Source organism: Thamnophis elegans, chromosome 2 (assembly GCF_009769535.1).
Source record: "Thamnophis elegans isolate rThaEle1 chromosome 2, rThaEle1.pri, whole genome shotgun sequence".
NCBI classification, from domain to species: domain Eukaryota; kingdom Metazoa; phylum Chordata; class Lepidosauria; order Squamata; family Colubridae; genus Thamnophis; species Thamnophis elegans.
Genome location: NC_045542.1, coordinates 82,773,884 through 82,796,962, shown reverse-complemented (window position 1 = coordinate 82,796,962; position 23,079 = coordinate 82,773,884). Strand labels below are relative to the sequence as shown.

The 23,079-nt window shown below is 38.3% G+C and overlaps 1 protein-coding gene across 2 annotated transcripts in view; it reads left to right on the top strand.

Moving 5' to 3' along the window:
- Positions 1 to 438: 438 nt before the first annotated feature.
- RAD50 (RAD50 double strand break repair protein) overlaps positions 439 to 23,079 on the top strand; it is a 44,018-nt gene continuing 21,377 nt past the window's right edge. Inside the window, exons 1-18 of one of the 2 annotated variants that reach the window (XM_032211268.1) lie at positions 439 to 593; positions 3,973 to 4,163; positions 4,945 to 5,028; positions 5,762 to 5,913; positions 6,521 to 6,706; positions 6,837 to 7,041; positions 7,687 to 7,815; positions 8,374 to 8,539; positions 11,331 to 11,524; positions 12,552 to 12,758; positions 13,688 to 13,870; positions 14,177 to 14,334; positions 16,980 to 17,155; positions 17,801 to 18,038; positions 18,624 to 18,813; positions 20,127 to 20,253; positions 22,082 to 22,275; positions 22,441 to 22,551. In XM_032211268.1, coding sequence (XP_032067159.1) covers positions 4,035 to 4,163; positions 4,945 to 5,028; positions 5,762 to 5,913; positions 6,521 to 6,706; positions 6,837 to 7,041; positions 7,687 to 7,815; positions 8,374 to 8,539; positions 11,331 to 11,524; positions 12,552 to 12,758; positions 13,688 to 13,870; positions 14,177 to 14,334; positions 16,980 to 17,155; positions 17,801 to 18,038; positions 18,624 to 18,813; positions 20,127 to 20,253; positions 22,082 to 22,275; positions 22,441 to 22,551 — 2,829 coding nt within the window. In that variant the 5' untranslated portion in view covers positions 439 to 593; positions 3,973 to 4,034. The other variant, XM_032211267.1, reaches the window with a different exon arrangement.

Here is a 23,079-nt window from a genome sequence, read left to right as displayed (position 1 = left end):
CTGACTCGTATTTATGATGGTTGCAATGTCCCCGGGTCACGTGATCCCCTTTAGCGACTCCCCTGATTCACTTAACAACCAAATTACTGATTTAACAACTACAGTGATTCACTTAACAAATGTAGCACAAAAGGTCTTAACATGGGGCCAATGTCACTTAACAAATTTCTCAGTTAGCAACATAAACCTTGGGCTCAGTTGTGGTCGTAATTTGAGAACCACCTGTACTGTGTAAGCCTGGAGCGATTTCCTTGTTCCTAAGCGGCAGGCTGTCACATGCAGGGACGAGGCACCAAGAGATAAAATCATGTAGAGATGCCCCGCGGTCGAATCACTTGGGAAACGACTTTATCGCGCCCTTTTCTCCTCCTATTCCGAGTTCGCTGAGGACACTCTAACTTTGACTATCTCTCTGTTCCCAAGATGCTGATGTCATACAGGTGACGTTTTTTTCGGCGGTGGCGGGAAAGTAACGCCGGGTTTGTGGCCCAGGCTGTAGATGAAACTCCTCGCGCTCCGTCAGACACGCCCTCCTCCCCGCTCCATTCCCTCCCCCACACGCCGTTGGTGGGCCAAGCGTGTCAGTCAAAGTGGTAAGGTTCCCTTTTGCAATATTCCAATGCGCGGGGCTGTATGTCAAACCTTTTCGGAGACCGCCGTGCCTCCCCTCCCCCATCCGAGTTTCCTCCTCCCCTCTCCGGTAAAGCTGCGCCCCCTTCCCCGCCCCTAAGAAAGGTAGGATTCCCCCCCCCCCCCTTTTTCTTCTCGCGCCGTCTCGCTGCGGGTCTGGGAAGATCCCGGTCTTCGAAAGCGGGAGTCGCCCTCCCCGCGCGCGCATCCTCCTCCAGAATTGTGGCGCCGGGTTCTCGGGAGGGCTCGCCCCCTTCCTTGAAGCCCCGCGGCTTCTGAACCATGCTGGTGTGCTGGCGGGCGTCGTCTTGCCATAAAGGAATTGTTGAGCTAAGAACGAGAAGCTGCTGGGCTGGGGGCTTGGGGGTTTTGTGCCAGAATGGTCTTCCTTGCCACCGGACTGTATTTCCTCCCACTCCCCCCACCCGCATTTATTTATTTTTAACCGGAAACAGCAATGCAGGCAACTCTCAGTTTATCTTAGTAAAACCAATTACTAGAGAGGCAGCAATGCCCCGCAACAGCCAACCAGGACTTCCTTGGAATAGAATAGAATAGAATGAATAAGCTGGAAGAGACCTTGAAGGTCTTCTAGTCCAGCCCCCTGATCAAGCAGGAGAATGTATGTTATTTCCGATAAGTGACTGTCCAGTTTCTTCTTAAAAACCTCCCGTGATGAAGCACCTACAACTTCTGAAGGCAAGCTGTTCCACTGGTTAATTGCCCTCACTGTTAGGAAGTTTCTTCTTAATTCCTTCAATCTTTGATTAGTTTCCTCTGACTCCTCCTCCTCCGATCCTGCATTGAGGCTTCTTCTATCTCTGCTCCAGTGACAAGTTTAAAAATAAATAAGTGAATACACGGAATGCTCATACATGCATACAAGTACAGGTGGTCCTCGACTTATGACCATGATTGAATCCAAAATTTAGCTTGTTAAGTGAGAAATGTGTAAACTGGGTTTCCCCCCATTTTACGGCTTTTCTTGCCGTATTTCTTAAAATGCAAATTGCTGCAGTTGTTAAGTGAGTAAAACAATTGTTAAGTGAATCTGGCTTCCTTATTGACTTGTCAGAAGGTTGCAAAAGGGGATTGCACGACCCCGGGAACACTGCAGTCATCGTAAATATGAACCAGTGGTCAAGCATCTGAATGTAAATCACATGATCATGAGGATGCTGCAATGGTCATAAGTGTGAAAATAGTTTTAAGTCACTTTTTTCAGTGTTATAACTTTGAACGGTCACTAAATGAACTGTTAAAAGTCAAGGACTGTATATGTATGTATCTATGTATGTATGTGCATAATAAAGATTTTTTTAAAGAGAAAAACTAATTTTGAAAAGGAAATTAAACTAATATGTAAAAAAGATGGAAAGAGAGAAAAAGATTTTTTTTAAAGCTTATAAAGAAGTGGTTTTCAATTGTCTTAACAGCAGTTTCCGTGTTTCCCCGAAAATAAGACAGGGTCTTATTTTTTTTGCCCCCACGAAATATGGCCTTGGGCTTATTATAGGGGGAGGGCTTATTGTTTTGGGGTTGCTGGGCAGCTGCTCCCTTGCGAATTGGCTCCCAAATTCCGGGCACAGCCTCAGGGGCGAAGCAGCCATGAGGTGACCACGCTCCCCAGCAACTGCCCTCTCCAGCCGGGCAGAGCGCCATTCACTGACCTAGGGGATATACCTAAGGCACCAAGCCACGTGGCGCCCTGCCCGCTCCCCAGCTCCCACAGGTTGCGCGAGCACCTGTTCCGCCCACAGCAAGCATGCCTTCCAACCTCACCATGCCCTGGCCCAGCTCTCTCTGCAGGGCCAGGGCGCGCTCCGAGCATAACTTCTTCTCTGGCTTCCAAACTCCAAAACTCAGCTACCGAGTCTTCCAGCAGCGGCCGCTCTAGGAGTGCGCTGTATGGTTGTGGGCTGGCTGCTGGACAGAGAGTCTTCCGGACAGAGAGTCTTCCAGCAGCCAGCCCACAACCATAGAGCGCAGTGGCTGCTGCTGGAAAACTCAGCAGCTGGATTTTGGAGTTTGGAAGCCGGAGAAGTTGTTATGCTTGGAGCACCGCCGTGGTGGTGGTACACGTTTTGGGGTGTAACAAGATCATGTATTTCTGGATGCCTTCTTATTCCCTTTCACTTCTGAAGATCTTTTCAAAGTAAATTTTAAGGTAGAGGTCGCTAAAGCAATAAATACGAAGATTATTCAATAATTACTAATATCTCTTTGAAAAAGAACCTAATTCTAATATGTGTTTTAAGCATGCTTTTGTGTATCCATATGCACAAATTTATTTGAATGTGTATGATATTACAATTGTTTTTGAGAAATAGTTGAGAGAATTTGCAAAGAATACAAAGGCACTGAGAGATTCTAAATATGAAATATGCTATTTTTCAAATACTGTGTTAATGGATGTTGGAAAAGATGGACATGGAGGAAAAGAGAAGAAGTGAAAGAAACTAGAATGAAATCAGATTGAATAGAGAAAAGGCAAGCAAAAATCCAGTATGAAGAAATGTTGGACCTTAAATAATCTCAAGAGAATGAATGAAAGTGGATGTTAGAAAGAGGATGTGGAAGCTGTTGGGACAGAATTAAAAGAACTGTGTTGCCTCATAAGCATTTGGAGTTATTTGGATAGATAGCTTCAATTATCAAAACAACTTAGATGATACAAAGCAATTATAGTTACCAATGAAAGCAACAGCAGCAAAAATTAGCAAGCCATGCCAGGAAGATGGTATTGCAGTTATTATACATGTTCTGTAACTTCCTTGGTGTTAACTTTTCCATCCATTTCCAATAAGCATCTTTCATGAGTGACAACTTTTTTTACAAACTATTTATTCAGCCATGTTGGCTCTTTTAGGTATTGTTTTGTTTTCTTTCTCATTGGTATATATGAGATTACCCTATCCTTAATTTTCTTTTTAAGAAATTTCAGCTGGTTGCAACACCTTTATCTTTATGAGTCTCTTCTCATGCAACTTATTTTGCTTAGTTTATTCAAATTGGCTTTTTGAAAATCCACAGTTCGTGTTTATTTTTAATCAAGAATTTTAATTAAAATCAAAAGATCTTATCTATATCCAAAGTCCTCACAGTTTCCTGGGGTGAGAAAACTTGAGTGTCATCTAGTTTATGGATCAATGGTCTGAAATAGATGGTGCTAGTCTACCTTTTAAATTGTGGATGAAATCTTTACCAAAGTTTTGTTCTTTTAGTTCTATATGTAGATATCTGTTTATGTGCAAATATCCTAAGCAAATTACATATGGAATATTGTTTGCCTTATTTAGATGAAAGATTACTGAAACTGACCCTTTTTATTCTATTTGACAGTTACTCTGCAGGGTAGTTTGAATACAGTTTACTGCTAGTGGAAAAAAGAATATTTTTCAAACATGTCTAAGATTGATAAAATGAGCATTCTTGGAGTGAGGAGCTTTGGTGTGGAGGATAAAGATAAACAAGTTATCACTTTCTTTAATCCACTAACTATTTTGGTGGGCCCAAATGGTGCTGGAAAAACGGTAAGATTCAAGTGGGTTTAATTTTTTTAATAAATTACTTTCTTACCACCCATCCCAATGTTGAGAAGTGGCTTAATTCTGGGAATACATTTTAAAATCTTATTACAAATATCCCAAAAGAATAATAAATAAATAACAAAATGTGTGGATTATCTCTTAGAGGAAGTATTGTATTCTGTTTTTCATATACCTTAAAAATTAACTCCTTACAAATAAATATAACTCTTTAACAATGACACTGAAAGAACAAATTGTATAGAATATATATTTTCTTTAAAGAGATCACCAAAACTTCCATGTGCTTGTTTGGATGGGTCTATGGATTTCTAACAGTTCCAAGGTGTTTGTGTGTGTTTCTTATTTATATCTTTTTGTACATTGATAGCATTACATTAAAGAACATGATTCTGGAAAACAGGAAGATATTTTCAGAGGATGCTTTCGAAGAACTAAATTTAAACATTTTGTTATCTCTCCCATTTGTTTAACAATATACATGAGAAGTCAGCTTGTGTTGGAATGCATAGGATCTTGCAATTCTGTACAAATGAATGTCGGTGGGAATTCCTGCTAATAAAAGTGATCAGCAAAGCTCTATAATTCTTCTTATAGCATAAACATCTTTATATGAGTAAACCATTTATATGATTTCTTAGATTTCCTATGGGGGGGGTTGGAGAAAATAATACATGAGAGGGTCTACTTTTTAAATCATCTCATCTAGACATAGTCATTTAGTGGCTATTAAATATATTTCTGATGCCTGTTTCCATTTCATTAGACTATTATAGAATGCCTCAAATATATTTGTACTGGGGATTTTCCACCCGGCAGCAAAGGAAATTCATTTGTCCATGATCCAAAAGTAAGTATTGCAGTTGCTAGTTTGTTTGGCTAGTAAATTGCAGTGTGTAGATTAAGTTGATGAGGAATTTGTAGTTCCCTGTTTCAAGAAAAATGACAATTATTACTTTCTATATTGTGCCTTGAGAGGCAGTGTGTCTAAAGAAAATGCTGAAAAATAAATATAAGCAATGGATTAAAATATATTATGAGAAAATAACTGCATAATAAATCCATTGGAAAAATATAAAAATATTACTACAGACACAGAAATGTGAAGTCATAGCTGCCAGTTCTTTACTTAGTGTTTGGAGTCGTATATGTGGAGATCCAAGCAATGTGTCCTTTTGTAATTGATTAACGGAAAGTTTGTTAGCACATAGTTTTACCTTTATGATTTTGTTCTCATGACAACTTCCCTACTATTTTTCTTAACTTACTGGCCTTCCATGGGATATATTTTTCCCAACAAGTTTGCATGCAACTGACAATGATGTTCTTCTCATGCAATAGACATTTCTGCTTCAGTTTCTTGTCCTTATGCTTCCCCTTAAATCTCTCAAATCTGTTTGAAAAGAGACCCTCAACTCTGAGGAAATTCAGTCCATCATCAATGTCCATGACACAGAAAATAACTTTTAAATCTCTGCCTCCGCTTTTATTATAAATAAACACGATATAAAGAGGTGATTTGGGGGGAGAAATTGTTGTTCTTCCTGGACCTGTAAATAAAAAATTATTTTCCCTTGGGAAAGGTTGCAAATGAAACAGACGTCAGAGCTCAAATAAGACTTCAATTTCATGATGTTAATGGAGAGCTTGTTGCTGTCCAGCGGTCCATGATATGTTCTCAGAAAGGAAAGAAGACAGAATTTAAAACTCTTGAAGGAGTAATTACAAGAATAAAGTGAGTGAACAACCATATTTTTAATTGAATATGATTTGGGGATTATATCAGGGCAGTATATCTGAAAACAAGATGTAGCTGATCTATTTTTACATACCACCAAAAGAATTCTAAGCTTGTACCAAGTTGTGATTGGAATCCTTTTTAAATACGTTTATTTTATTTGCACTTCAATTTTTTCTTCCTCATCTTTTCTGTTACACTAATTTAATTGAACAAATACATAACTAATAACACATGTTTTTCTTCTGTGATATTGAAAAGAGCTGTAGTGTCCTTATATTATATATTGAAAAACAGTAAATGTAAGAATAAAAAAAAAGTAAAATAATCATGAAATACGGTATATGGAAGAACACAAAAGATCATGAGTTCTAGTCCTGCTTTAGGCATGAAGCCAATGGTATGACTTTGGGCCAGTTGTTCTCTCTCAGCTGTAGGAAAAAGGCAATGCTAATCCACTGCCAAAAAAAATTGCCAAGAAAATGGCAAGGACATTTCCAGGCAGTTGGAGCAGTCAACACTGATTTGCAGTTACAGAAAAAGTAAATTGTCTGTATAATGTTTATCATTCACTTGCTGTGTTTTTGTGCCAATGTTCATGCAGGCATGGGGAAAAAGTCAGTCTGAGCTCCAAGTGCGCAGAAATTGACCGAGAGATGATTACTGCCCTTGGAGTTTCTAAATCTGTAATTAATAATGTCATTTTCTGCCATCAAGAAGATTCCAACTGGCCTCTAAGTGAAGGAAGGGCTCTGAAGCAGAAATTTGATGAGATCTTTTCAGCCACAAGGTAATTTTTATTTGTGGTTTCTTGGATGAGTAAATAATTTAAAATGAGTCAAATACCCTTTAATATTAATAAAAGGTTATCTGCAGGTTACAGGTAGTTTAAAAATGATATACATTTTTCTTTCCAAAAGATATATTAAGGCTTTGGAAACGCTTCGCCAAGTCCGTCTAAAGCAAGGGCAGCGAGTTAAAGAATGTCAGGTGGAGCTGAAGTATTTGAAGCAGAATAAAGAAAAAGCACAAGAGATCCAGAATCAGCTAACTAGCAGGGAAACTCAGTTAGCTGCCTCCAAAGAAAATGTCAGACATATTGAAAACCAACTAGAGCCTCTAAAGGTGATTTATTATCTGTAATATGTTGATTAAATGGATGTGTCCTCAGAACTGGCAACTTGAATCTGTTTATTGCAGCTTGGTTGCTGGCTCCAAATTGTCATCCTGGTTTAAAGGTGTGCTTAATTAATGAACCATGGAAAAGCACGAAGAGAGCATTAAGTTTAATATTTTAAAAAACCCCAAAATTGGATATTTAAAAGTTGGGTCTTAATGTCCAGCTAGATGGCATCCTGAACTCCATGTCCACCTTAAAAATGTGGTTGTTGAAGATGGGAGAGAGCTTTGCTTGCATCCTCCGTTAGAGCCCCAATCAGGGGTGGGTTGTTGCAGGCGTTGCTGCCTGTTCACTTCATGTGCGCATGCAGTTGAGTGTAAATTGTTCTACGCATGTGCAAGAACATCAAAAAAATTACTGAAAAACACCAGGGAACCGGTTTGGGGGCATGGCCAACCTGGGTCGCTGCCAATTCTGCGACCAAGGCCAAAATACCACTATCGGTTCGCCCGAACTGGTGCAAAACGGTAGCAACCCACCTCTGGCCCAAATGACTAATTCCTTTAAGGGGTTTATTTACAAGGTTGTTTTTATCATCCCTCCTAATTGTTAGGTAGCTTCCTTACAGTAAATATTTCTTTCTTTCTCAGAACTCTTTGATGGAAGTAGAACAGAATCTTGTAAAAGTAATGAGACTAGATAATGAAAGCAAAGCTTTGGAAAGTCGGAGAAAGCAGATGGAAAAGGATAATGAAGACCTGCAACAAAAAATGGAGAAGGTTTTCTTATGTTGATTATGTTTGCATGAAGTAGAATATATAAACTGCATTTATAAAGGAGAATATTTGTAGCTCAGGATTGAAATTAGGTGATCCTTGGTGCTCTCTGAGCTTGGTTTTTCCTTGCAGACATCTCATTACCCAAACTAAGTAACATCAGGACTACTGCATGTAAATGTTATGCTGACCCAATCGTAAAGGTTAGATTTTTGTTCACAGCAACTTTTGTGTTTATAATCAGTCATCTCTCTTGCAGTTGTTATTACTATTGCAATGATTTTGCTGAGCAAATCCACAAGTAGGTGGTACAGCAACATTAAGAACTGAGATGAGGGCTAGATGAAGAAAAAGGTTAACATTTTCCCAGTCCACTACAGTATTTCTCAATCTTCATGGCAACAATGCAGACTGGTGGACTAGGTTTTAAGTTTAGTAAAGGCAGTCATAATCATCCAGCTTTTTATATCACATGTTCTTTGGCCTTTGCAAGACTCCCACTCTGGGGGAGGGGGAGATATTTGTAAAAGTTTTTTTTTTTCTCCTACATTGCAATGTTAGGTTTTTCAAGGAAGTGATGAGCAACTTAGAAGAATGTATCAAAACCATCAGAAAACTGTGAGAGAAAAGGAGAAGCGGTTAACGGAGTGTCAGCGAGAACTGGAGGCAGTAAACAAAGAATTTCTAAGATTTAATAAAGAAAAATCAGAATTATTAGTTGAACAAGGTATATTTTTATTAACATTTTAATGCATGTTAATAAATGAAAATTAATACCAGCATTTTTTTCTTTTTTATATATATAATTTCTATTGAGATTTTTGCAGAAGCTGCATTGGTTAGTGATCTACTTTTGGGTGCTATTCAAAGTGCTTCTTGTCATCTTTAAAGCCCTACATGGCTTGGCACCAGGTTATTGGGAGGACTATCTCTCCCAGTTAAATCTACTTGATCCACCAGAGCATGCTGTGGGTCCCATCTATTAGGGAAATCAGGTGGGACCAAGGTAAAGGGTCTGAAAAAGAAAAAGTGGTAGATCCCTATCTTTTGAATGAATATAATCCCCTCCCCCCCCAAGAGATAAGATTGCCCCTTCAACTTGTTAGTTTTCCAGAAGATCTTTAAGATGGAAGCTGATACAGAGAAAATCAAATGATACTTTTTGGAGTGCATGAGAGGGGATTATATCAGTTTTTATGCTTTGGAAATTTTATAACCCGCACAGAATCACCATGTGTGAGTTAGGTGATTATATAAATTTATTTAATAAATAAATAAAATTTGACTATAGTAGCAAAATCTAATACAAACTAAACTTAAAAAGAATAGAAGGAAAGAGTAAAAATGCAGGAAAAAAGAGAAGAAAAGAAAAAAAGTATAATAAATAAAAAGTAATATATAAAGAAGTGACTTCCAACCTTGATCACAAGAAGCATAAATTTAGTGATTCTTCACCACCTCTAAGGTTACATACATTTATGTCTTCATCTCATCTTTTTCAATTTTCCCCCTAATTTTTTCTGCTCCCATCTCATATATTTCTTTAATCTCTTTTGTAAATCCAGTAGGAAAAGAAATATCCAGATTACTTTCTTGGTTTGTCATTTGTGTTTGCCTTTGAAATTTTAAAACCTCAGCCAATTTCTTTTGTAAATCCAATGGAATATCTTTTCCTAAGTCATTCTCATGGCCTGTCATTTATAAATCCACTTTTAATACCATCTCTATCTTGTCAAATAATTTGTTAAAGCTCTGTCATTTCTTCAGTTACATCTTTTGGATACAGTCCATCCTACCACCAATTTAATTGACTTGGTAACTTAAATCATAATTTGGTAAAGGAGGAGGGCCACCTAAATTGTCGCTCACACTTAAACAGATTATGAGTGTGACCTCAGTAGTCAGTGCTTCTCAGTGCTTCTCAGCTAAAGTTACACATATCTGAATTAGAAAATGGATAGCATCAAATACTGCATTATTTTCACTATGATCATGCAACTGAGATCCTAGCCCTTTCCCTGAATTTCAATAATCCACATAAGAAGCTTTCAATAGCAGTTAGCAATAGCAGTTAGACTTATATACCGCTTCATAGGGCTTTCAGCCCTCTCTAAGCGGTTTACAGAGTCAGCATATCGCCCCCACAGTCTGGGTCCTCATTTCACCTACCTCAGAAGGATGGAAGGCTGAGTTAACCTTGAACCGGTGAGATTAGAACCACTGAACTGCAGATAACAGTCAGCTGTAGTGGCCTTCAGTACTGCACCCTAACCACTGCACCACCTCGGCTCAGAAGAGATATGAGGGAATCGCAAGGAAAAAAAATCAGAATCGGCCTCCTCAGTTACTTGCGGATTATAGTGAGCTGGAATAAGAACTCAGGTTGAATCGATTATGTAATAAATTATTTATCTACTTATGCTTAATTTATATAATATTTGTGTGTGTGAGACAGATAAATATACATATGCTTCTTTATACTAATAGATATCCATTGCCTTATTTGTCATGTAATATCTTTAAGAATCAAATGTTTATTATTATTGTGGCAATCTACTTTGTAATGATGAATTAATTGCAGAGTTCACGCCTTGAGAGGGCTTGAGGAAATATGCTACAGTAACTCTTTATCCTTTCTAGTTATAAACACAATTTTAGTCTGTTAAGAATAACAATCATAGCCTTGTCACAACTCATATATTAAAGCTGTTACATTGCATTTCAAGGAATGTGTGCTTGGTTACATTATGGTTGTATCTTCTTGGTTGTCCTGTTTCCTTATCAGTTATAAAGCCTTGTTTCCTTTATTTGGGATCTTCTGCTTGTATATACACACACATGTGAACTGTGTTTAATCAATATATCACATAGGTTCTCCTTTGGCCTATGTCTCTTACTCCTCCTTTGAGGTACAAGAAACCCAGTGGTGGGATTCAAATAATTTACCAACCAATTCTCTGTCCTAATGACCAGCTGGGTAGGCGGGGCTCGGTGATCATGTGGGCATGGCTAAGTCAATGTCACTCAGGTCGATGGGCACTTCGCCTTAGTTGTTACAGTGGTAATAAGGGTTAATTGGAGAGGCAGTTTCTGTAAGCAGGGCAATAAAGATTAGGCTAGAAACAACACCAGAATGTTTCCTTCCTGCCTTCCTTACAGGATTAGCCCTGTAAAGTGGGAAAAAACAAAAGATTTATTCCAACAACCGGTTCTCCGAACTGCTTAGAATAGGTGCGAACTGGCTGAATCCCACCACTGAAGAAACCAGTAATTCATATCAGTATGCTAGCTTTGGAATTAATTAACTATTTGTTAATTGCAACAAAAAAGTTTAGAATCAGACAGTTGGTGTTTTCCACCACAGGATTAATCTTACTTGATGATTAGACAACTAGGGTTTTTTTTTAATTTACATATAGATGACTTTTACAGTTTTTAAAATCTTATCAACAATCCTGAAATACATTATATAATGTTTAAATTCTGGGTTTGGTTTTTTTTTTTTTTTTTTTGTGAAGGTCGTCTTCAGATACAGGCGGATCGTTACCAGCAGCATATTAGAACCCGAGATTCATTAATTCAATCTTTGGCAGCTCAGTTGGAATTGGAAGGATTTGAAAGAGCACCTTTAAACGAAAGGCAAATCAATAATTTTCAGAGGCTGGTAAAAGAGAGACAGGACAAAGATATGGAAACTGCTAATAATTTAATGGTAACTATTTATGTTTGTATATTTTTAAAGGCTCAGTGGGTCTAAAATAGGAAAATAATCTCTGTATTCTAAATTGTAGTGAGATTAGGATATAAATAAAAACATATTTCTTTTAAAGAACACTGAAATAGTATCTTATAGGGAAATTCATATGAGTCATTTTTACTGTATGTTCTTTTCTTTTTGGTTACAACTGGAGAAAAGTGAACTTGATGGCAGGAGCATTTTATTTGGCAGAGATAAGGAAAAATAGCCAGTAAGAACAAAATCTTGGGGTTTTTTTCTTTTTCTGATTTTTTTTTTGCTTTACCCCAGTATATTTCTGTTAAATATCCCAGAAACTATTTTTGAATAGAAATAAAAATAAATGTATTATATATGCATTAGAGACAACTTCTGCAAGCATACGTATGTCACTGGTTAAATTAAAAAAAAAACCCTTTCTGATATGTTAGTCTGCCAGTGCAGCAAATTAGGTTAGATGGTGAGTAACCTGGCATTAATTTATGACATGTTATGTTCCAGAACCAAAGAGCTCATTTCAGACAAAAGGCAGGCTATGAGAGGGATTCTAGCTCAGCCCTTATCAGTGATTTTTATTGACTTTTTAAATATAAAACATTACTTTTAACAGTAAATTTGCATACATTAAATTTGATTAAGTTACAACATCACTGAAAAAAGTGACATAATCTTTTTTCATACTTGCAAGTATCACCGTGGTCATTTGATAAAAATTCAGACACTTTGCAACTAACCTTTGCAGTGTCCTGGGGTCATCTGATCACCTTTTGTGACCTCCTGTCAAAGCAAAGTCAGTGGGATAGCCAGATTCCCTTAATAACCATGCTACTAACTGCAATGATTCACTTCATAGGTGTGGCAAGAAAGGTTGTAAAATGGGGCAAAGCTCGCTTAACAAATGTCTCACTTAGCAACATAAATTTTGGGCTCAATTGTGATCGTAGGTTGAGCACTACATGCACAACCTTTTTTAAATAAACTGTGATTTTTATCTCTTTTTCAGAAAGAATTTAGCGAGAAGGAAACAATTAAACAGAAACAAATGGATGAAATAAGGGATAAAAAAACTGGACTTGAAAGAACTATTGTCCTAAAGGCAGATATTCAAAATAAGAAACAACTTGAAGTAAAGAATCTGAAACAGGAATTACATCAGCTGGAAGGATCATCAAATCGACTCCTAGAACTGGACCAAGAATTTACAAAAGCAGTAAGCCTTGATTAAGAAACTATATATGCAATTAAACTAAAAGATAAACAAAGCTGTTCATATGTATAGATTGTTCTAAATACTATCTAAACACATATTCTGAAACTAATACCTCATTTATTGTTTCCAAGTAGGATGATATTAAACTCACAGCTTCCCCATGTAGTCCAATTCAAACCAGGCCATAGGTAAAGGTCAAGGTTCTCCTCACACATCTGTGCTAGTCATTCCTGAATCTAGGGGGTGGTGCTCATCTCCGTTTCAAAGCTGAAGAGCCAGCGCTTTCTGAAGATGTCTCCATGGTGATGTGGCCGGCATGACTAAACGCCAAAGGGACACGGAACGCTGTTATATTACCACCAAAGGTGGTTCCTATTTTTCTACTTGTATTTTTACATGCTTTCGAACTGCTACTAGGTTGGCAGAAACTGGGACCAGTAACGGGAGCTCGCTCCGTTACGCGGCGCTAGGGATTTGAATTGCCGATCTTTCTAATCAACAAGCACAACATCTTAGCCACTGAGCCACCACGTCCCTAAAGCAGGACATACATTCCCCTTTGATGATGAAATGTGAAGAAGATGCCACCAAAATAACTTCTTAATTATCACCTTGTTACCTGTCAGATATCAGAACAGAACACAAGAGGCTATTTTGGTATAGCCAGGAGTCTGAGCATATCACTTTTTTTCACTTACGTATGTGGAAGAAACCCATCAGTTTGAGAAGGGCACACTTAATGTAGCACTATTTCTGTATTCAGATGGTTTTTTCATAGGAAAGTGCAATTGTGGTAATGACTGAGAGATGTTTTCTTCAGCGGCTACAAAGAATATCTGGTATCTATCACTAGGATTAGTATTAATTCAGTAAATACAGTTTTATGCATAACTAAATGGAGGTAAAAATCTGCTTTTATTTCCTTTTAGAAACATGAATTAGCTGAAGCTGAGAAAAATTGCAATGTTGAAACCCTAGAAATGGAAATTAAGGAACTGCAAAGAGAAAAGACAAATTTGGACGGTACGCTTCGGAAACTGGATAAAGAGATGGAACAACTGAACCTGAATACTGCAATTATAACCCAAATGGATATGCTGAAAAAAGATAAAGTAGGGTATTTTATCAGACACTCTTATGCTTGAAATATTTGACACAAATGATGTCAAGTTTCCATGAAAGCCACAGCTAGTTCCAGTATAATGCTCGATCCATCATTTGGAGTACTCAGATTAACATAATTTCCCACATCCATGCAGTATTTAACAATGTTTATTTAATAGTATTGACAAAAATATATTGAAAATGTATAAAGCTTTCTTTATGTATATTATTAAGTCTAAGCTAGTTCAATATTTACAGAACAAGAAATACTTTCTTGCTTATAAGTGATGAAACTGTTGTTTCTTTTTTTTAAGGCTGACAAAGAAGACCAAATCAGAAAAATTAAATTTAGACACAATGAAGATTTAATCTGCTTGTTGGGATTTTTCCCAAGCAAAAATCAGCTTGAAGATTGGCTTCACTCAAGAGTTAAAGAAATTAACCAAACAAGAGACAAGCTTGCCAAGCTCAAGTAAGTACTAATTTTATTTGCTGTAGTGAAATGTAGTGATTAACATGAATTATATTTGTCTTTCACTTTTTAAACATTAGTACAGAATATAATCTAAATCAGAGGTGTCAAACTCACTTCGTCAAGGCAGCGTCACGTGATGTATCAGGGCTCCCCCCCCCCCTTCAGACATGGGCTTGGCCAGTACGTGACACACCTGGCCTGCAGGCTGCGAGTTTGACAACCCTGGTCTAAATAAACTTTTTGAAATGTACTTTGAATTACATTATAAATTAAGAGTTATGTATAATGGATTGCCTTAAAAGAGGGATTATTTTCAATATTTTGGTTAGTTCTTTTCAAACAAAGACCTAAGACTGCAAACAGTATTCTCCCAGCCCCCATATTATCCTAATACAGGTAATCCTTGACTCACAGCTATAATGGAGCCTGCCCACACTTACAACTGCAGGGATGCTTCATCTCCCCCCTGCCCTCTCATTAATCTCCCCCACATCTATGTCTCTTTGGCTGCTTTGTACATCAGCACTTCTTGGCAGGGCTGGGGCTAGGGTTGAAGTACAGCCCAGGAACTTTGGCAGGCTCAGTCAGCTGCCACTGCCCTCTTCTTCAGCCCAAGCACTGCTGCTTCCACTGAGTCATGTTGCCTCAAGCATCACACCACTAGACCTTCTTCCAAAGGTGATTCTCTCTGTTGTCCCAATCAGGCATGCTGTTATCTAAACAGCTTGCCTGTTCTTGAGAGACCTGGGGAAGATGGAGAAGAAGATACTATGCTAGTGGGGTTTCCTTAGGACTTCCTGGAGAAGCTGTTTAGCACTGAGCTTCTTGCAGCTCCAGAGCAGTGGTGGGTTCCTACCGGTTCGGACTGGTTTGGCCGAACCAGTAGTGGTTTGGCGGCCTGGGTTGCTGGAACCAGCAGCAACCCAGGCCTGCCATGCCCCCAAACTGGTTCTCCGGGCAGCACCATAGGTGCTGCCATCTTGTTTTTGGGCCCTGCACATGCGCAGAACAATTTTAACTGCACTGCATGCACGAGCAGCACGCACACGCAGTGCATCCATGAGCAAACTGGCAGTAGTGCCTGCTGGAACCCACCCCTGCTCCAGAACCATGGTATACCAAGAAGCCCCTTTGAGCCATGCTGTTGGGACAGCTGAGGCTTCCAGAGATAGCTATGACTTCACGCTGCACTGCAACTCAGAGGCTTCTTGTAACCCAAGAGCTACAGTGTACAAACAAGCCCCTGAGCGGCAGTGTATTCTTTCCCTGGCATTCCTGAGCTCCTCACTTTCCCAACTTTCATGTAGCTTGTATTGGATCTCTCGGGGCTTCCGAAATTCCAGACCCAATTGTGGTTGTAAGTTGAGGACTACCTGCATTTTTATTTTTTCTTTCTTCTTTGTTTTTCTTTTTCTTTTCTTTTCAGCACTTTCCAATTTTTCTCTTTTTTTCTTTTAGTTTGTATTAGGTTTTTTTGTAAATCTTTAATAAATTATTATTAATAAAAATAAAGTTAAGCTGTAATGAGACCAAGCTAAATGGCTCGAGTTAGAGCATTCATTATATCATGGTACCATCAGAGAGAATGCATTTAATTAAATTAAACTGGAAATGATCAGTGTTTAGTTAACATTAGGAAAATCTAACAAAAGTTCTACAATCTAATGCCTTGCCACAAAGTCTAACAGAGAGTTGGGGAGTGGGAAAACAGGTAAGTGGTCTTTGGTAGATCTGAGAGTTAAGGACATTTGTTTGGGTGAAGGCTGTTCCTAAGTGACCCCCAGCATGTGGTTGTTTAAACCTTAAATCAGAACAGAACTTTGATGGAGGAAGTAGATGAGACAGATTTTGGGTAGAGGGAAGTAGAGAATCAGACTTGGAGTTGTGGTATGGTAGCTGTGGTAGACCTGTAGAATGTGCAAACCATATGATTCACTGTTTGGGTTACTGAGTGATATAGGAGGGAGAAGGATTGTGTCCACTGGGTTTATCAAGTAAAACTTTACAAGTACATATATGATTGGGAGGGTTATTCTTTGTGCTATAGTTAAAAATGTTTGCTTATGCTATTTGACCTGCCTAAAATTTGAATCATTTCTTCTGAGTATTCTCTTTTAAACAAAAGCATCTATTCCTTTCAGATTATAAACTCATTTGAAGATGAAAGCGTAAAAAGCTTATTTAAAAAAAAAAAGTATGATTCTTTTCATTAGTTTTTGGTAATATCCATATTAGGCAAATTACAACCAGAGTTAAACCCCAAACTGAGATAAGAATTCAATTTACAAACTATTTCTTGATTCATACAAAATGGAAAACTATGGGCGAGGTATCAAGGAAATTAAGGAAGTTACTGATATCCTGAAATAGAGAAACAATTACACAAAGCCATAATGCAGTCCTACAGATGGTGTATTCTAATATTGTCTGAACTAAGCCATGTATACATGCCACAGCAATCTAAGTAACAAAGAGCTAGATAAAGTTGTTTTGAATTGATGAACATCATTTGGTAGTCGGGATGAGGTGCCCACCCAGTGAACATTTTTTAAAAGCTTCCTTTTGAAAAGGAAAATCAAATCACTTGAACCTTTAAAAAACAAAACAAAACCTCAGTTCTGATTGTAGTACTTACCTTTCAGCAAAGAACTTGTTTCAGCAGAACAAAACAAAAGTCATATTACCACCGAACTAAGGAAAAAGGAGGAACAGCTGTCCACATATGAAGAAAAGCTTTTTGATGTCTGTGGAAGTCAAGACTTTGAAAGTGATCTTAATAAACTGCAGCATGATATTGATAAAACATCCAAACAGCGAGGCAAGTCTATATAACACCTTCCCATTCCCATAGGGTACAAAACAAATCATTTTTGTCTTATATACTTGTTTATACTCAGTAACTTGTAAGCTTTAAAACAATATCAGGAACTGCATTCAAAGTAGAGATGGATGTCAGAATAGAAAAAATGGGCAAAAGCGTAATGTTTCCCTTCTTAGTTTAGGAGGTTTATACTGAACAGTAACACTGAAGATGATTAAAGATTCAACAATGTGTGCAAGTCATCCAACAGTCTTGTTAAATTAAGCTACTGAAATTTTGACAGAAACTTGGCTAAGTAATGTGGTCATTTGGCATTGCATTTTACAATTACATTTGTTAATGATGGACATTCTGGTCCAGTTACCTTATTAACCAAAGGCTACCTGAAATGTTCAATTGGAAAGGAATTGCAACTCCTGATGTAAATATTCTGGCTTTTAGCCTTTGTTTTTACTGATTTATCTTTGCTTTGATAATAAATAGCTTTGAAGGTTTTTTTTGTAAATAGGTACAAATTCTTGACCTCAGTCATCCATTAATAAGAGTGGTTACTTCTTTCTACCAAAATGAATGTGAGAAAAAATACTTCGTAAAACTCAATCTTCCCACTGTCTTATAAAAGCATTTGTTTTTTCAATACAGCTATGCTTGCAGGAGCCACAGCAGTTTATTCTCAGTTCATCACACAACTAACAGACGAAAGCCAGTCATGTTGTCCCGTGTGTCAGAGGGTCTTTCAAACTGAGGCAGAACTGCAAGATGTCATAAATGATCTTCAAGCCAAACTGCGCCTTGCTCCAGACAAACTGAAGACAACAGAATCCGAACTTAAGAAAAGGGAGAAGAAACGAGATGATATGATTTCTCTGAAACCTATCAGGTGAGGCAGGAATCACAATATTCTATGCTGTGTAAAGTGAATGAAGTTTTCAGGAATGGCAGTGTTTTGATATGTGCAAGTTGAAGAGGTTTCCTGTCTTATCAGGCATTCTGTACCATCATAAAATAATACAGTGGCTTAGATAATCAGTTATCCTTCTCAACAGCCTCAGTGGCCATGCGGTTGTGAAGGATCCCCAAATATTTGAGAGGCACAGTTGGCTCAGGAAGAAACAGTAGACAGATTCCTCCGTCCCTGCCCCCACCTCTTTTTCTCTAGTGGGATATGCCATGAGGAGAATTCCATTTAGGGGAAAGAAAGATTTAGAACAGGGGTGGCAAACTCTCATCGTCACGTGACGTATCAGGAATCCCCCCCCTTTCGCTAAACTCGCGGTAGGCGTGGTCAGAACATGACGCATCTGTCCCTCTGGATGTGAGTTTGACACCCTGATGTAAGACATCACAATCAAAACAAATATAATTTTAGCATTCAGATTAGAATTCCAAGTATAATTGTGGTAAGTTGACTTTATGACTGTTAAAAGAAAATGTCATGCATTTCTATTTTCTGTTTCTTACCAAGACAAACGATATCTGAACTCCATGAAAAGGATATACCTGAGTTGAGAAACAAGCTACAGGTCCTTAATAGAGAGATTCAAAGCCTTAAAGCTGATATAGAAGAACAGGAAACCCTCTTGAGTACTATCATAACAGAGGAAGGAAGTGCAAAAGCATGTCTGCAGGATATTACACTTATGGAAAGGGATCAGGTAAAGATACTTCTTACCAGATTGCACACTTCCTTTATCACACTTTACGGGCAAAGTGGCAAAGATTGTTGGAAAAGAATGTCTCTTCATTTAGCTTTTTTCCCCAAATGGTCACATAATAGGAAGGAATCCTTCAATTAAGGCTGCTGGGAACATCTGTATAAATGTATCATGCTTAGCTGCAATAGATATTATGGAACCCCAAATTTGTTAAAATCCAGTCTTAAACTTAAGTTGCTGAATTTACTGGTAATCCTTGAGTTATAGCAGTTCACTTAGCGACCATTTGAAGTTATGACATAAACCTCCCCCCCTCAATACTTACGACCCAGTTACAAAAGTTGCAGTACCATGGCAGTCTTTCACGCTTACGAATGATGGCAGAAGCACTGCAACATTTGCCTTGCCTATTTCTCTCCCTTCTCCCTCCCTCCCCCCCACTGACAGGGTCTCCACAGGTAATGGGCCTATGGAGACTCACCTTGCAACAATCTAGCAAGCCATCAGTTCCTTTGCCTGCTTTGGTGCATTCGCAGAGGACAGAGGCCTAAAGTAGTGCAAGATCACACAAAATCAGTATTGCGAGATCTCGCATTGCAATACTTTAGGCCTCAGTTCTCAGCAAACCAAGGCCTGCACCAGATCCCGATGAAGAGAATTTGCAAGACAATGAGACTTTGGAGCAATGAAATCAGATTGCTTCAAACTTCCCATTTCACGCTTAGACTGTAAGCAGGCAGAGAGGGTGGAAAGGAGAAAGATGGCTAGATCTTTACAAGGTAAGTGACCTGGAGCAGCAGGATGGGGGGCGGGGAACAATTGTGGGGACCCCAGGGGAAGAGGCACGTAATATCTCAGTGGCTCAGGGGAGGCCTTGGGTTGTCTGAGGCAGGTGTCCTATTGCATCGCTAGCCCCCCCCCCCCCCCCATGACCTTCCTCAGCCTGAGATTCCTCATGTGCACTTAATGTGCAAGTGGTCGGTACAGCACAAATACGGAAGGGCTGGGGTAGGATGCACAAGTGGGAGAGACTTTGGGCAGGACTTTCAACCTTTGCCAGCTTCCCCACTGAGTTTCTGGCAATGATTGAGGGGGGCTGTGACCGGTTATAAGTGCAAGCTGGTTGCCGAGTACCCAGATTATGATCATGTGACCATAGAGTGGCAGAACTTTTAACAACCAATCATAACTAATATTCATTCAGCACCATCGTAACTTCAAATGATTGCTGAATAAATGGTTGCACATTGAGGACGATTTATGTTAAGCACCTCAGGATTCTCAACATTTTCTTTCTGGTTTTTCCCCCCCAGATTGATCTAAAGGATATTGAAAGAAAAATTGCTCAGCAGTCTGCTAGGCTCCAGGGAGTGGATTTGGGCCGGACTCTTTTGCAAGTGAGCCAAGAGAAACAGGAAAAAAAACATCAGTGGGACACAGGTGATGACATATAAGGAGTTATCATGCTTTCATAACTAAAACTGCATTCCTTAACTGTGTTTCCTATGCAAAATCCTTAAAATCAAAATTTTAAAATTAATAAAATCATGGAATCATTTTTCCTCAAAGAAGATATTTATTGGTTTACTAAATTAAATGCTGCCCATCTTATGATTTGAAATACTAGTAAATAATCCACTATTTATTTTATTTTAAGAGTTGCTATATTAAATTAAAAACATGAAGAGGAAGTGATATTTGTGTTACCTTGAGCTCCCGAAGAAAAAGTAGGATAGAAATACTTACAGTTACAAGTGCACAGCTAAAATTAAAATGTATCCCTACTTTCACTAATAAAAAGTAATATTATTGACAAATACATTTTTCTTAACTCAAATATTGGAGACTCTCTTACAGATCTTTGTTTCTTTATTTCCAGGAGTTTTTTCTAATTTTTAATTACAAGTATAATGATATAGCACAAATTGTTTCAATTAAATGTAATAATTAGAACCGAAATTTAATTTGAAGGTATGCCTATTAATTTCTTTCCAAACAACCCCACACAATATCCATCATGACCCGATTACCATTTGTGCACTTCATAGCCTACTTCCGACAAGCAGAGTCAATGAGAGAGCTGGGAGTAAAATCACAAGTTGTGGTCATAAGCTGTCTTGCTTAACAGCCACAGGTGATTCATATAACAACCACAGTGGAAGTGAGTCCCTAAATCTGTTGTGGTCATGGGATGTCTTGCTTAACAATTTGCTTAACTTAGTAATGGAGTTGCTGGTCCCAGTCGTGGCAAGCAAGAACTACCTGTAATGCTATATTTATAAGCAAGTAAAGCCTTTGACTATGACTGTGCAACACTTGGATTTAACTCAAATGTGTTTTTTATTTCAAGAGGCAACTGCAGTTTCTGGTTTTTCTTGGAAGACATTTCACTTCTCATCCAAGAAGCTTCTTCAACTTTGATTGTATGGTGGAGAATGGAAGGATTTATACTCCTTGCAGACAGCTGGTCATTTGCATTTTTAGCGAGTCATTAAGGCTACCTGGAAGTTTATCTCTGTCCTCAGCGTCACCTGATTAATGCAAATGGGTGTCGAGCCTTCTTGGAACTGCTGAACAGACTATGTTGTAGACTGGAAATAGATGATGTCTATTACCCCTATCCCTCTGTTGAGAGAGGGCTGTTCAAATTTGACATAGATGGCCTATTTGACCTCTCTTTCAAACCGTCCACTCCCCACCATCCTGTCAGAGCTGAAGAAGCTTCTTGGATGAGAAGGGAAACGTCTTCAAAGAAAAACCAGAAAGTCTAGTTGCCTCTTGAAAAAGCACCTTTGGGACAATCATGACCTGGTTCAAAGTCGCCAGACTTTGAATTTAATATCCAAAACATGACTTGGGGAGTGCCAAAATAAAGCATTGCATGTGTTTGCAACTCCTAATAGCAAACACATATTTTCTTCTTTAAGTATCTACCGGTAGATATATTTGGTCCATGTTTGAAGCACTGTATTTGATGATTCAGGTTCAGATTCAAAAAGGTGCTTGCAAACATGTGGGCTCAGTGTGCCTGTAACCTCTTAAACTGTTAAGAGTGAATCTTAACACTCTTTTTAGTATTCTGCTGCAGCTGCTGAAGGCAGCCATGTAATCCTGGGAAAGAAGTTGCTGCTTTAAGGAGTCGCAGACAAGGTGCCCACTATACTCTACTGCACATTTTTGCCATCGTGATTTTAGACCGAATTTCATCCAATTATTTGCATTCTTTCCTAGCTTATTCAAAAGTGACTCCCTTTCATTTTGCTTGCAGTTACTAGCAAAATTGAACTGAAGCAGACACTCAAGCAAGATCAACAAAATCAAGTCCAGCATTTAAAGTGCACAGTAAATGAGCTCAAAGCTGAGAAACTTCAGATTTCCAGCGGCATGCAGCGTCGACAGCAACTTGAAGAACAGACTGTAGAATTAGCAACCGAGGTGCAATCTTTAAACAGAGAGATCAAGGTAAAATAACAAGTGAATATCAGGACTATCATGGCTATTCCTGCCTTGGTTTCAATTTTGTTCAGCTTTATACATTCAGTCACATAACCATAAGACTGCTACATGTAAAAAGCAGATTTCTGAAACAAAAAAAAGATAATTGTGTGCTTTTTCTTTTCTTTTTAGGAAGCAAAGGAGCAGTTATTTCCTTTGGAAACAACTTTGGGAAAACTACAACAAGAAAAAGAAGAGTTGTTGAACAAAAAGAATACAAGTTACAAAATAACACAAGAGAAGGTTGGCTGCTGGCCCTGAATTGGTTTATATATTATTGTAGGAAATTTATTTTTGGATTATTGATTATTTTATGGTATTTTGGTTATTTTTTCATCTTCTTATTGTTTTTAAGTATGACAACCATTCAGATCAGCCCAACACTATATCCTACAGTTAAACGAAAACTTAGATCTCTTTCTCATCATTTTTACAAGTTTTTAAAAACCTCCCTTAATTTTCCCTTATAGAAGCAGTCTACTCCATACACAGCCTCTGGTCCGAAGTGAGCTATTACATTCTCTCCATTCTTCACAAACATAAAAGACTCTTTACTGATAATTACAGTCTTGGTTAGAGCTATTGTGAACACGCATGGTTGCAAAAATGCTGTCTTGTTCTTGCCACATCACAAATAATAACAGGCTTAGAATGCATGTTACCTTCAAAAGAGGAAGACTGGTCCTGTTATAACTTCTTGCACCTATACAGAATTATTTGGTTCTGTACTTAGCAGCTTGAAGCTATCACAAGTGAAGAGATTAGTTTCAA